The 16,379-nt window shown below is 34.0% G+C and overlaps 1 protein-coding gene across 1 annotated transcript; it reads right to left on the bottom strand.

The window, feature by feature from the left end:
* Positions 1-13,568: 13,568 nt before the first annotated feature.
* Positions 13,569-14,880, bottom strand: LOC111378436 (trimethylguanosine synthase-like). The gene is made up of 2 exons (XM_023001627.1): positions 14,627-14,880; positions 13,569-13,839 (listed from the first exon to the last, which is right to left on the bottom strand). Exons 1-2 carry the CDS (start codon positions 14,758-14,760, stop codon positions 13,680-13,682), a joined length of 294 nt encoding a protein of 97 aa, XP_022857395.1. The 5' UTR covers positions 14,761-14,880; the 3' UTR covers positions 13,569-13,679.
* Positions 14,881-16,379: the final 1,499 nt, after the last annotated feature.

Here is a 16,379-nt window from a genome sequence, read left to right as displayed (position 1 = left end):
GTCCACTCTGAGTCTGTGGCAGTCTAAATAGAAAATCCATAGTAATGTGTTCCCATTTTCACTCAGGAATAGGCAACGTTTGTAACAATCCTGTTGTTTTTCGACGATCTGGTTTTACTTGCCGGCAAATGAGACATCTGGATACAAACTCAGCTATTTCTCTCTTCATTCCATGCCACGAATAGTGTTCATTGAGTACACGATACAACTTTGTACTACTTGGATGCATCATGTAAGGTGAACTATGTGCCTCTTCTAGAATTCCTCCCTTCAATTTCGAATCATCTGGAACTCATAATCTGTTTCCAAAACTAAAGCTCCGTCATCTCGAATGGTATAATCTGTATGCTTACCTATACTAACTTCTTCTTTCAATTTGCTCAACATTGGATTTTGAATTTGAGTTTCTCTAACTGTATCAATCAAAGTAGGCCTCACTTGGAAGTTGGTAAACAATGCTCGTACATTGGTAACTGATAATTGGGCATGAGAAGCTCTGAACTCACCAAACAAAGATGAGCATATTGCATTAGTCTAGGTCATAGGACTCGATATTTTTCGACTGAGAGCATTAGCAACTGCATTAGCCTTCCCTGGATGATAATCAATCTTGCAGTCATAATCTTTTATCAGCTCTAATCATCTTCTTTGCCTCAAGTTTAACTCTTTCTGATCGAAAATATACTTTAAGCTTTTATGATTTGTATATATCTGGCATCTCTCACCATACAAGTAATGTTTCCAAATTTTCAAGGCTAGGACAACTGCAGCTAGCTCTAAATCATATGTAGAATAACTCAGTTCGTGTTTCTTCAACTGCCTATATGCTACAACTTTCCCATTCTGCATCAAAACACAACCAAGACCCTGACGTGAAGCATCACTATATATCACAAACTCTTCAACGGGAGATGGAAGGGTAAGAACTGGAGCTAACACTACTCTATTCTTCAATTCGAGGAAACTTTTTTCACAATTTTCATTCCAAATAAATTTAGCATTCTTTCTAGTCAAACTGGTCAAAGGCAGAGCAATTTTAGAAAATCCCTCTACAAAACGATGATAATAACCTGCTAAGCCAAGAAAACTTCGGATTTTTATCACAATAGTAGGCCTTTCCCATTTTACCACTGCCTCTGTTTTCTGCGGGTCAACATAAATTCCTTCTGCTGATACGGTATGTCCCAAAAATACAACTTTATCAAGCCAAAATTCACATTTACTGAATTTAGCATACAACTGCTCATCACGTAGAGTCTGCAAGATGATTCTGAGATGCTCTGTGTGTTCATCATGATTATGAGAGTACACTAAAATATTATCAATGAATACAATCACAAATCTATCTAAATACGGGTGAAACACTCTATTCATTATATCCATAAATGCTGCTGGTGCGTTGGTCAACCCAAATGGCATTACAAGAAATTCAAAATGACCATACCTTGTCCTGAAAGCAGTTTTTGGCACATCACTGTCCCTGATTTTAAGTTGATGATATCCAGAATGCAAATCAATCTTTGAAAATACTGCAGCACCTCGAAGCTGATCAAACAGGTCATCAATACGTGGCAAACGATATTTATTGTGAATTGTCACTTTGTTCAATTGTCTGTAATCTATGCACAGTCGCATGGTGCCATCTTTCTTTTTATAAACAAAACTGGTGCTCCCCACGGAGATATACTAGGTCTTATGAAATCCTTGTCTACCAACTCTTGCAATTGAACCTTTAGCTCTTTCAATTCTACTGGTACCATTCTATTGGGTGCCCTTGAAATAGGTGCTGTTCTTGGAATCAGATCTATAGTGAACTCTATATCTTTGTCTGATGGTAAGTCTGGTAATTCTTCTGGAAATACATCAGGAAAGTCCTTGACCACTGGGATATCTTCAAGTTTTAGTTTGCTAACATCTGTTTCAATTACATGAGCCAAATATGCATGGCAGCCCTTGTTGAGTAATCTTCTCGCGTCAATAGCAGATATTACACAAGATGGTAAAATTCTACGCTGTCCATTGAATATAATTTCAGGCTGTCCTAGCTGTCTAAACACAACCTCTTTTTGAAAACAATCAACTAAAGCTTGATTTGTTGCCAAAAAGTCCATACCCAAGATAACATCGAAATCATGTATGTCAAGAGGTATTAAATTTGCCTTCAGCTCATTCTCCTTTACCTTAATCCCACAATCTCGATATATATTATTTGCTAATAGTGATTCTCCTACTGGTGTATTCACTACCAAACAATTGCCTAAAAATTTTGGCTTTTGATTCACATATAAAGCAAATGCAAATGACATAAAAGAATGTGTAGATTCAGGATCAATTAAAATACGAGCATTTCTATCAAAAATAGACAACGTGCCCATGATAACATCTGATGACTCCTCTGCCGCCTGCTGAGTCATAGCAAAAACTTTGCCCCAGGTCTTCGGTCGTCCTGCCTGCCCTTTTGATTTTGTACAACTATCGCTTGCGATATTATACTGGCTACACTGTTTGCACCTGTTCTAATAACTGAATCATCTCTCTGAGTCATATTCTGTCTTGTACTACTAGCACTCTGCTGAGAAAATGTCTTCAGTACCATGCCACTCTTCTGTGATAGAACTGGACAATTTCTTCTAATGTGTCCGCCTTGACCACAATGATAATAGACTCCGCTCCATTTGAACTTTAAACACGTGCCGAGATGAGGTCTTCTACATAATTGACAATAAGAAAGTCTAGTACTAGTAAAACTCTCGCCCTGTCTCGGAGTAAATAGTCTCTGGGAAGAACCCTGAGTATAAGTACGATTGGCAAATGGCTGTTGTACAGTACTGGGACTGAATCTAGGGCCCTGACTTCCCGGTGATCGAGATTTGAATTGACCCGAACTGGACACACCGAGTCGAAATCCTCTACTATCCCTCTGAGGTAATCTATAGTTAGAAGCACTCACCATTGTCTAACTACCGCTTGCCTTGAACATTGTTTGTTCTCTACCACTTGGCTATCAGAAATGCTATTTTCTACTCTCAAATCTGATTCCACCAATTTACCAAATTCATTCCAGCTTGCAGCTGTTACTGCTGACCTGATTTTTTCCCTTAACCCATTTTCAAACCGTCTGCATTTATCAATTTCGTTGCTTACCAGAACTTGGGCATACTTTAAAATTTCACGTGATATTCTGCAACTGTCATTTGCCCTTGTACTAGTTTCAAAAATTCCTCTTGCCTTGCATCTTTATAGGATCAAGGATAATAGGCATCGTAAAAGATATGACAAAAATCTATTCAAGTAATGATAGAAGGGTCTAGATATGTGCTCCATGCTGCCTGCCACCAATCATACGCACCCTCCTCTAATAAAAAGGTGGCAAGACACAACTTCCGATCGTCTGAGCAACCCATAATGTCAAATACCCTCTCTATCTTGGTCATCCATGCCTGCGCAACTGCAGGATCGGCTGTGCCAGTAAACACTTTAACTCCTAACTTTGTAGCCCTTTCAATACTAAAATCTCTGTCAGTATTACGCATAGCAGATGCAACGGCAATAACAATTCTTTCAACAGCAATAGGATTAGTTCCAATCACATTTCCCTGTCCCTATTGTTCAGGAGGCTGGTGAATTGATTCGTCTACTCTCTCGGGCTTTCTCAGTTCATCTCTATCAGGAGCAAGGTGAGACTAGGGCAACATATCTTGGAGCCTTTGAGTTTTGCCACTACGAGGCATGACTCACCTACAGTTATGCATGATATGTAAACATCAGAATGTATGCATGTACAATGTAAACCCATGAACTCTAATGCATGCTCTGATACCAAATTAACACATCCCGTCCCGTGTAACACTACTAGATCCGGTCGTGGAATGCGTCGATGATAGATACCAACTGAAAGTCGAACCCACCATCAAGGCTACTACAAATACAATGTATCACTTTTTATACATCATTTTTCTAACAGAATTACGGCATTATCTCCCTTATAAACAGGACTAACCAACTTGTGATCAATTTCACGTAAATCTCAAACTATAGCACAACACAATAAAAATAAGCCAAAATCTCAACCTTTACCAAAAAATAAAATGAAATATATATATATGGATACAAAATACATAGTGAGCCCATAACTATCTACAAGTGATACAAAATCACATCTAGACATGAACATGCATTCCAAAACACTGACTACATGTTTTATGAAGTGAGTCATACTAACAAACTCTGTCGTGTGGCTCTGACTCCAAAATCAAGGTTCAACTCCAAAAGATGCCCAGATTCTCAATTGTTGCCTGGTAAGGAAAAATGTGGAAAATATACGAGTTGATAACTCAATGAATGGAGAAGTTCAAAATAAATATAATTTTTCATTTATCCATTTTTATTGAAAATCAAATTCATATCATTTAATAATTCACAAGCTATCATCTTGTAATTATAGCCAAAAAGTGAAATATTTACATAATGTCATAAAATATCATCTTAAAATCATGATATAAACATTAGCTGATAATCATGCTATAATTTCATCACATCAAATGTGCTGAAAAATCCACCAAAAATGTACTCTCTGACTGAAATATATAATCTGCCCTTCGGGTTAAGAACTTTTGCTACTGGCCTTTGGCTCCTCCGTGAATGAAAGTTGGTCTCAAAGAACTCTCATAATTAATTCTAGAACATGGTCAAAACCCCTCAGTGAACTAAATATATACGGTCGAGACCCCTTCATCCTCGGTCCAAAACCCCTTAGTGTTGTATAGAACACGGCCAAAGCCCCTCACTGAACTAGAAGAAATATATAATCACGGGTACTTTTCTAATCGATCTCAAAATCATATCTCATATTCCAATTCACAATGTAACGTTTACAATCTTTGAAATCCCACATGTATCATAATAAAAGATATTTCAATAATAACCATGTAATTCGAACACATAATTGCACATACTTTAACAATAAACTTAATTTATAAATATTTTAAAAATATTATATTTTTCCACTCACAGAACTATGTACGCCAAAATCAACTCGATTGGTATGCTATCCCGATATTCGTATCGCCGCCTGACATATGATATAATTTTTAAATCAATAATTAACTATTTAAAGAAATTTCATTAATTAAATAAGCGATACCCAAACTTAATTATTTCACGTATAGGCGATTTTTAAAGTCTCTTTAGTTACTAAAACTATTTTTTCTTTCATTTTACTCAATTTCATAGTTTATTATACTTAACATCTTCAATAAAATTAAATTTAATCTAACAACCTAACAACTATAAAATCAACATAACCTTTCAATAAGTAACTTTTACTTACCTTTCAAAATTGAGAATTTCAAGCCTAATAGTATAACTTACTTAATTCCTAACACGTTGGCGAGTTATACCTTTTCCCCCCTTCTTTTTCTTCCTCTTTTCCCCTTTTTCCCCCTCTTCTTTCTTTCTTTCTCTTCTTCTTCTTCTTATCTTTACAATTTTTTTTGTGTTGTGTGTGTTATATGTTATTAATTTGGTTTTGGATGGAATAATCCAATCCAATTCCACCGCCTCATTATACTATTTTTTTTTGTTTGATTTTTTTTTTTAAACTTAATGTATTACATGAACACCATGGAATTATGTATTATAAATGTTGTACAATTCCATAGGATGTCTAGAATCCATCTAATATCTATTTATAAAGATAGAAGAGTTCCAATCTTTATACAAGAATAATTCCACATTCAAATAGGAGTTTTAATTAAAATTCAAGTAAGAATTTTAATTAAAGTTCAAACCCAATTAGCTTACATTAATTATATGTATAGTCCTAAAACTTCAATTACAATTATAATTAAGTTTACAACTTTCATAGAAATTATAACTAAGTACAATACTTTATTGGAATTACAGTTAAGCCCCAAACATATTATAATTAACGTAATTATGTTCCAATACTTCATGAAGTTACCGTAAGGACCTGATCGGACATATATTATCCAAACTCCAATAATTAGATCTTGTCTAGTCAATCCTAGACCATTCAATCTAATTATTAGTCTTTATTTTTTCCATTAAAGGGAAAAAGGCAAAAGACTGAACTAGAATATGTAAGATCATAGAAGTCAATAGATCTGTAATATTTTTTTCTTATATGTATTTTATCCCCATCTGAGAGTCGATAATTAGGTACGAGCATAAATGACCGTTTTGCCTTTCTAATTATTTTTACTAACTTAAGTACCTTTTTTTTTCAACCGTTCTGTGTACTAATAACAGATGTCAAAGTTTAGCCATTGCTAAACACTTAGTTCAAATTTTAACAGTTCAACAAAAAATATTGAAGTAGTCATTTTACCCGTATTTTAGGGCGATGGTTGTCGACAAGAATTCATGTTTTCTACTCCATTCATTCTCAAGTTCCCAACTCATCGAGATATTTGACCAATCAAATTGATCTCACCCATTGATGAGTAAAAAATTCATCAAAATCACAAAAATATATGCATAATCCCGTCAAGAGATTTAGATGAAATACACAGTGATCTAGTGGAATTTAATTCTCCATATGATCATGCTATATAATTAAATGTGATATGCGGTCCGTTCAATACACTCTGTTCACTAAAACACTACACCATAAGTGCACGGGTCACGTTCAAGTAAAAAAGTGGACTTTTATAGTCTGGATTGTCGATCTCTCAAGGAATGTTTACTTTCGATTACACAACTTATTACCATTTAATTCTAACAATAAAAATAAACATACAATAAAATTATGATATTGGAAAAGAACTAGAAATATAGAAAATAAGGAATTATCAAAATCTTAGAAATTTCAGAAGCACTCGTGGTTAGGATTCATGATTTTGTTTAACCGTCGCCTAATTAATTTCTCCACAAGCCAATTAACAAGCTTCTCATTTACGATGTTAGACCTGATTTTTCAATTATAGTCAATTACTTCTCTTTAGTAAAATTAATCCTAATTGATTGGTTTAACATACTATATCTCTACGTCGATTAAAACCAAACAATCACATTAAATCTTTGTTAAAATAACTCAATGGGTCACCTATGGATAGGGGTATATCTCTATCACCTACACAAACATAGAATTTTTACTATTTGGTCTAAAATGGATAATATTCTCTCGATCGATGTACAAACCACTAAACACAATCATTCATTGGCCACATAAATGAAAATGCAATAAATACAATAATAGAAACATATAAAAATAAACAAATTATTATCAAAGGGAAAATATTGAAATTAATTAAAATGGATTAAGTTACTACCATAAATCCCAACACAAGAAATTAGCCCATATTATAAATATGATAATAAAGGAGAATATTCATCCAATACATTACAAATGATTGAAAATAATAAAGAAAATCCAAGATTTAAGATAAAACCTCTTTTTTGGTTTGATTTGCTTGAATATTGAGTTCCTCAATTAATCTCCACTTTCCTTTGATTTACTCTCCTTTGTAGTGCTCTTGATGTGCTCCAAAATACCAAAAAAAGGAAAAGGAAAAGGAAAAGAAAAAGAAAGGGAAAACAAAACCAAGAAGAAGAGAGGCTAGGGTTTCTTTCAAAATGAAGAAGAATAAAGGAAGAAGAATGGTTTCATAGGGTGAAAATGATGTTAAAAATTGTAAAAACCATCACAGTCAAATTGCAAGAAGCCCTGAAGAAATTAAAATGTGCGCACAAATCCTTCATTTCAAACTGAAGTGCGCACCTAGTACAAAATGAGTCGCGTGCCTTAGCCCTTTGATCACTCTCAGTCGTCTAGCCTTAGCCTTTTTTTTCTTTCCTTCAGTTTGGTCCCCAAAAATTACACGATTAGTCCTTCAACTTTTATCTTGTACATTTTAGTCCTCAAATTTTAACTTTTCTTTCAATCATGTCCTCCAAAAATTGCAACCTTATGTCCCCAACTTTCGACACTTGTGCACTTTGGTGCCAAACTTCACAAAATTGCACACTTTTAGTTCTTTTTTCCTCCATTTGCTTTGTTCTCTTTCCTTAGGTGATATTTGGCCTGCAAAAGCAAATATTACATAATAGTGAGTAGAATTTCTTTCATTTCATCAATAATAATCATATTTAGATACTAAATAAGTGTGTAAAAACCAATGTTATAAAAATCAGACCGGATCAGCCGATTCTACCAGAAAAATCGTGAATCGGCCTTTAATTCGATCCGATACTCATAAACTAACTGGAAAATAAAAAAATTGGCTAACAAACTGTCAAACTGGCCAGTTTAACCGTGAACCGAAAATCGGCCATGATTTTTTCCGAGTAATTTGATTTTTTTTTCCCACAAAATTTTTAACTATCTTAATGGGTCACCACCCATTGCAATTGAAGGCCAAGTAACTATTTTATAAAAGTGATTCTCCCCTACCTTCTTTTTAAAGGATATCATTCTTTCAATATTTTAGTAATTTTCCAATATGGGATACTAGTTCCATTTTAAAGGAGACTATTCTTCCAATATTGTGGTAATCTACCAATGTGGGATACTTGCCAATTGTTAATTCTAAGTATTTTCTAGTTTACTTCATCATTTTCATTAACAAATCATAAATCCCAACAAGATTATAATTTTCAATTTGAACAAAACAAATTATTTTGGACATATTAATTGTTAGTTTTCAAGGTTACAAAATAAATTATCATAATAAATCTAATTAACAAATATTGATTATATTTATTTTGAATGAAAAAACTAAAATTTAAAAATCTATTATAGTTATGATATTTTATACTTTATTTGTGTATTTATTTATTTAATTTGTCATCCGGTTTGATACCGATTCGACTCCGATTCGACCCTTTAAACCTCGACCCTCTTCCTTTTTCGGGTCGATGCCCGGGTCCATTTTTAAAAATTGGTAAAAACACACTTATCATGATAAGAACAAATCATAAACCTGAATAATGAATTGGTCAATACTACGACCTTTCAATACAAGGTGCCAACTCATACATTGGTTGTGAACAAATTATTTATGATCAAAATATAAGTTGTATCACACTGTACTTCTTAACGGAAGCACCCAACTTATATTATCTCAAGTGATCGTAAGCACTTTAATTTGCATGCTTAATGATAAATAATGCAATAAATAAATAAAATCACTACTTATAATTATTTTATCATAGAACACTATACTATATGGGCACACAACCCAACAATTTCATCAATCACCTATAGGATTCTTGGTAGGTTATTTATTTATTTTTTCCAGCTGCTCTTCTTTATCAGTTAGCCATCTCAAGATCCCGCAAGTTTGTATCTCAATTAGCATTCGTTCCTAGTCGAATCTTCCAAGAAAATACAGTAACCCATTTTCTACTAGGAAAACTTTTTTGTAAACGGGCTTATGTTTTGAATCCCTTCACTCCAAACATAACACCTAGGACTTTAATGACATGTTTCGTAAGGCATATTAGGCATGCACTTGCAGTTTTCAGACAGTAAATTTGAGCGTGGATATGACGAAAACAAGAATATACCTCTCCCTAATGTAATTGGAGTTGGAGAATTAGATTGCAGAATCAACTCCGACCATCAGAACACCAGGAATCTTTGTTGCTTCCAGATATTGCTGAATGTTCCTGTAAATAGAAGTCCTAGAAACTTTACTTAGCACTGCCGTTCTTGGCCAAGTCACTTGTAAGAGAATCTGGGCGAAAGATATAGCTACCTGGGTTATAGAACAGCTCTAAAAATTAGAAAATCGTGCTACACAACAAAAGAATGATATATATCATAGAAATTGTTAACTTTTTACAACGATCAGAAGGCCTATATCAACATATGAGAAAACTGCAACAAAGAAGGCTCCCATTCAAGCAACGAAATCAAATTTATCGATCTTCCATAAAAGAATCATCGCGTCTATGTCAAATAAACCTACCACAGCTGATGTAACGATAGAAGTCAATATGGCATTCATGAAGTATTTGAACAACAAGGTGATCACTTCCAACGCAAGACATGACGATGTTGGACACTGCTCACAAAGATTGAATTAAAAGTTGATCAAAAGCAAAAGTTATATTACTTCATTTTAATGAATGACTATACTATGATTTTCTTCGTGATCTGATTACTCACAACCTGGATATCAGAATGAGATATATAGACGAAGAAAGTCGAAATGATGACTGAAATCAATGGAGCAATTACTGGAATTCAGAACAATTTCCTGTCCTTTTGCCCTGCTCATGACATAAAGTAACTAAGAAGATTCGAAATTGTTTGGATTCTTACAATGTACTTGGCAAGGATAGGGAAAACCAAGAAAGTGACTCCTAGTATAGGTTTGGGATTGGGGTGGTACAAATAAAAGTTTTGGTATAATTTTTAAAAAAAAAAAAGACGGATCACACTTGAAATTATTCATTTTTAATTTTGACAAATTTTATTGTTTTTAGTTTTGATACATGAGGATTTTCCGCACCTCAAGTTTCATACAGTGATTGTTTTCCAACAATTTCGAAAGGTGGGGTATTGCAAAATGGCCTTGGAGTATTGTGCCAATATGCATTTATTTAAAAGATATGAAATTATAAAAGGTCAAAGCCACCTAATATATAACCATCCAAATTGAAGTAGAGTACAAGTTAAATGGTGAAAATAAATTCTTTAAAATTAAATTATAGTACTTTGAAACTTTATATTTAGATTTAGAAATACATAATATATCCCCTCTAAATCAAAATTTTAGGCTCCAACCCCTGCATTAGCATGCAGGTTCTTTTTCATGATTGAGAAGTTGTGTGAAGGAGAAATAGAAAATGATGGGGCTTGGAATGGTGTTAAATTACTGCCACGGAATTCGATGACGATAGAAACTCATGGAGAGTTTTGAAGAACTTGATAATCAAACTGAATCCAAATTCCAAATTGTACGGCCAAAGTTGTTGTACTCTAATTGGCTTAGCCATTTAAGAAATTTGGTTTTGCAATGACAAGAAAACGAGAAAAATAGTTAGGCTATTATTTTGTTTCTCGGAAAGAGGACCCTCATAAATTATATAGACGTTCAAAATTTATTTAACCAATCCTTAATTTGATGTCGTAATAAACATTGAAGAAGGGGCTAAATTTTTTCATTAATTGAGATAGAAATAATAGAAAAAATATTGTTCAAATATAATAGGCATTTTGGTAACTTCACTTAAAAACTCATCCGGGCAAGAATGGGAGTGGATTAAAAGCCGAGTTAAGGAATTGATATTAGCCCCTCCGCCCCATAAAGATAGACTTGCACTATTTTTCTCAAATTATAAGTCATTTTCATGTTGAGAGTATAATTGATTTCTTAATTTTTTAATATGTTCTATTTAATGTGCTTTGTTATCAATAAATATGACTAATCTTATTTAAATCTTTATTCAATGTAGTGATATATAAGAAAAACGTACAAAATTTATTGTTCCAATTATATATATATATGTTGTGCATGTGACTCATATAGAGTGGAACACATGTTTTGGATCAAATGGGCCGATACCAGCGCGAAGTAGAGCGATGGCATTGGTTTTGCGTGGGTTTAATTCATTGTCTAGTTGTTAGGGACGTTGAATGGGTTGGGGGTGAGGGGGCAACGCCCCGCAGTACAGTACAGGGATATTTCCTGTACGGACGTTAAAGTCTTATATGGGCCCAGGTTAGGGTTAGTATAAATAATATGTTGTAACCTTATTTATCACACTGAATAAAGAAATCTCCGCTTCGCTCTCGTGGACGTAGGCACACCGCCGAACCACATAAATTCTTGTATTGATTTTCTTTTTCATCTCTTTAATATTGCGCATAAAATCCAACAATATCTCCGTGTGAAAAAGGAAGCAATTTTATCTTGACTAAATATATTCAGACCACAGCTTTTAATAACTAAATTACACTTGAATTACATTGAAGGTTTTATACGTTATCATTTATGTCTCAATTTTTCCACTATATTCTTACCCTCAAACTAACATAAATTATTCCTAATTTTGATTTTTCTTAAAAATTTTCTTTAACATAGAGTAAAAAGACTTCTTTGCCCATTGTATTTTTAAATAAGCAAGAAAAAAAATACAAAAATGCGATTAATTTTTATTCCTCATTTTAAAGCACGATAATTATAAGAACAAAATTTTATCATCAATGAAATGTTAAAAGTAAGGTTGAAATGAAGGAAAAGATTAAGACTATAAATGTGATAACGAATAAAGATTAATAACCTTCAATGTAATAAAAATGTGGCGTAAATATAATCACTCTTCTATCTTTGTGGAACAAAAGGAGTATAAGATAATAATTTTGATGTAACATACACTAGCATTGTTTTTCTCATTCCACCAGAAATTAATGTACAAAATCAAATGTTTCACTATCATTGATCCAAATTGCAAACTGATAACAAAGAAATAGTCAGTCCTCCGATTTATATTACATTTTCAATATAATTCGGACTAATATTTACACGGTGCAAGTGGGAATGGGCACAGATTATCAAAAAAGGCTTCATCTTCAGAGTGAGATTCGCTGAGCTATGGGAATGGATGGTCGCCAAAATAGATGGTTATGCCCTTAGAATAATCTAGTATCTTTAGTTTCATAAAGATCCCGATGATATAATTCCAAATCGTTTTATAGTTGTAATAGGTACCTAATCAAGTCCCTCGACTTAATAGAATACATAAAACTAACTAAAGTACAGAGGCAATTTGCCACAGAAACAAATGAAAATCAGCACCTAAATCTACTGCTACATCACATATTGCATATGCGTAAACTTAAACCCAATTTCTTTCATTGACAAGAAACCTTCGACAAACTTCATCACATACCCATCTTTCGGCTTCAGCAAGTCAAGAGTGAAACTTTCTTTTGCTTTATACAATGGACCTCCTCGAGGTGGTGAAAGGAACACCACACCCCCCTAAAAAATGAGAAGAACTTTGAATTTAGGAAAATATAATGTTACGCTTGCAATATTAGCGAGACAGTCAGCAATTTTAAATTTTGTACGATAACGGGTCATGTCCTAAGATTTATAATTACAATTGTGCCTATTATTATATTTATCAACCACTTCCATGCCAAAATTCATGCTTAAATCGTATGCCCAAATATGAAGCTGCAACATGCTCACAAGATGATAACAATACAACAAATGTTTATTTGGCAGTCAATGTACCATTATACCTTCCAAGCAGTGTGGTTGGAGAATCCATTTGAGAACCGACTTATCATTCTTCACTTCCGAGTTTTGAGAAAGCAAGATTTCTTGTCAGACATTCTACAATTTTGTCCACTATAGAGAGGCATAAAAGCATGCCCAGAAAAGAGTATTTCTACATAGAAAGGATAAAAAGATATAACAAAGCTCCCCTACTTAAGACAGGTTAACCATTGAGAACAAGAGTATCTTTCTGGATCTCCCTATAATAACAATTTCATTCTAGTTGAGTTGAACAAGGCATAAACATAAGGCCAGGTATTCTATCCGACTCTCAACAAGATTTGAGGAACAAATTAAGTAAAATATATGAATAACTAAATAAATAATCAATGTCATACTCCAACAAACTTGGGCCGTATAATACTGCCTAAACAAGTAGCACAGCATGGTCCATCCTTTGCATAAATGTAGTTTCTACCAAATTTAAAATTTCGATATCTTAAGTACCGTCAAAAAGGGAGCGAGTTGGAAAAAGTCTCTTACAATGAAATCAATAAAATCTTCTAAGCCATAAATCTTTCCATTATTATATGCCATTGCAACCTTTTTTGGGTCAATGTCGATTGCAACAACACGTTGACACCTAAATGTAGCAATGTAAATGTCAATTAACTGCCATTTCTAGTCATTGAAGATTCTATTGATGCATGGGAAACAAAGAAGAAAAAGTTTCAAAATTCATGTTCATATAATATTAAACATATTCATATGGCTACAATGAAAATAAAAGATGTATAAACTTTTTAAATGACTCGTACCACATATCAATGGCATGTTGGAAACTAATAAAACTAATGAAGAAAAAGAAGCTAAAATCTTGTACATTGCTCGGCTACCGAAGTGTACGAAAAATGTAATAATAGTGTAAACCCTATGAAATTGGAAGCTCATTCTTCCAATAGTCTCAAGCAAGGCATATAGGATTAATCAACCATGCAGTACTAGAGTCATTGAACCCATCCCAGACTGAACTAAAAGCTGAATCCAACTACCATCCAACGAAACCTGACCTTACTAAATGATTAAATTGGCATACAAAAATTGGTTCATTATCATTCCCACATCCTATTCACATCCTCCATTCCCATTGGTATTGGATACAAGGTTTAGCACATAACTTCCACTGTAAAATTTCCACTAACTAAAATGAATAGTTCTTCCCAATTTGGAACTCACCTAAACACAGGAAAACTGTAAAAGTTAGGATATGATCAAAAGTAAGGGCCACAAATTATTTACATTTTCTCCTTTAATTTTTCTAAAGAGCTTCTGAAATATTGTATTTACAGTAAGCTCCAATTAAAATATTATAGTATAATTAAATTGTTGTTATCAGCACGCCAAATTCATAATTAGAGTGTTAAACTTACATTTGTGCAAACTGAATGGCGTTGCCACCGACGCCAGCAAAGGCGTCGATGACCACTCCGGCACCCACACACCAACGCGCCTGCCGGGCAGTGATTTCCTCTGGAGTGACAGAAAACCAACTTTCTTCATCCATTTTGATACCCTAGTTATATCTTGAAAAAAGATCGTACCTTTGAAACCAGTACTTTTTTACAAGTGGAGTAACATTTTCTTTTTCCTTCTCTTTTTCTGCGAGTTGGGCTCTCGTTCTTGTCTTGATTTTAACTGCTACAGAACAGAAAACAAGAAAAGGAATAAAAATAAATTAAAGGGTCAACAAATCAGTGATGAATTTTGGTACCTCATCATTTAAAAACCTTGCCTTTTTTCTTTGCAGGTGCCTCTGTGGATGAAGGATCTTTGGAAGGAGAAATTTGTAGAGTTGTATGAATTTGAAGTTTTTAACACAGTGGCACTGATTCTGGGAAATGAACAGGTGAAAGGGAGGAGATGAATTAAAGGAAAAAGACGCTTTACAAAAATGCTTGATGCTTCCCCAGTTATAATTTATTAGGATAAACCGATTCAGCCAGCCCTCCAATAAATTGGCGCCCTGTTTTTTGGCTTGGCTCCCAGCAGAATTCAATTTATTAAGCGCACAACCCAATTTGATCACCCTGCCGTCATTAGTACCCTCACCAGTGACCACCCCTATATTCCACTCATAAATAAGAATATACCCGCATTAACAATGCCTTCAAATTTCTCACCTTGTCTAGACTTTCACTTTCTCCAAAACTACACTCCACTCTACAGTGGCATTGTTCTTCAAATTCCCAATCTTCTGCATTTTCATGCTCTGTTCCTGTGCCACTTTCTTCACCCCAGCTTCCTCCGCATCGCCGGCTCCCGCTGTGGATTGCTCCAGTTTTGTGCTCAACATGGCGGACTGCCTGTCTTTTGTGACCACCGGAAGCACCACAAAGATGCCTGAAGGAACTTGTTGTTCTGCCCTTAAAACTGTGCTCAAAACAGACCCCCCAATGTCTCTGTGAAGGCTTTAAAAACAGTGCACAATTTGAGGTCACACTCAATGTTACTAAAGCCTTGGCTCTGCCCTCTGAATGTTATGTGTCTGCGCCTTCTATTAGTGACTGTGGCAGTGAGTTCCCGTTTTCTTCTGCTATTCTCTCTCTCTGTGCAAAATTGACACCGTATTTTATTTTCCATTTTCATTGTAAAATAATTTTAGCAAAATCTCAAATTTTTTTTGGGTATCCTGATCATTAATTCATACATACATTCTTCAAATTTTCATCATCTGTATTTGCCGTGAGGATTGGCTCTATCCCTGGTGCTGCCACAGGTACACACAGATCTCCTCAATTCTTCATATTTGTATCTAATTTAATCTGATCTTATTTTAGAAATTATCACACAGTGACAATGTAATATCTCTAGCAATGAACCAAATTATAATTCTGGTTTTACTGTTTTCATTGGGTTCAATTGTAATTGCCGAAGAAGGGACTAAGAGCATCTCAAAGTACTCTTTATTTTTAAAAGAGCATATTCTATAATTCATAGAGCATCAAAAATTTTAAAAGTAAAAATTCAATAAGCTTTTTATATTTAGCACTTAATTTTATTATTCCTTAAAATTTTTTTTTCATATCTTATATTTTCGCCAGTTTCCTTCCAAATTATTATATTATTTTCTCACCTTGAAATTCGAAATACTAGGTTTGGGAGGAAAAAAACAAGGCTTGCGAA

This window comes from Olea europaea, unplaced genomic scaffold, assembly GCF_002742605.1.
Source record: "Olea europaea var. sylvestris unplaced genomic scaffold, O_europaea_v1 scaffold1815, whole genome shotgun sequence".
In the NCBI taxonomy this organism is placed as follows: domain Eukaryota; kingdom Viridiplantae; phylum Streptophyta; class Magnoliopsida; order Lamiales; family Oleaceae; genus Olea; species Olea europaea.
The sequence above is the reverse complement of the archived record's forward strand: the minus strand, read 5'-3'. Positions and strand labels throughout refer to the sequence as shown.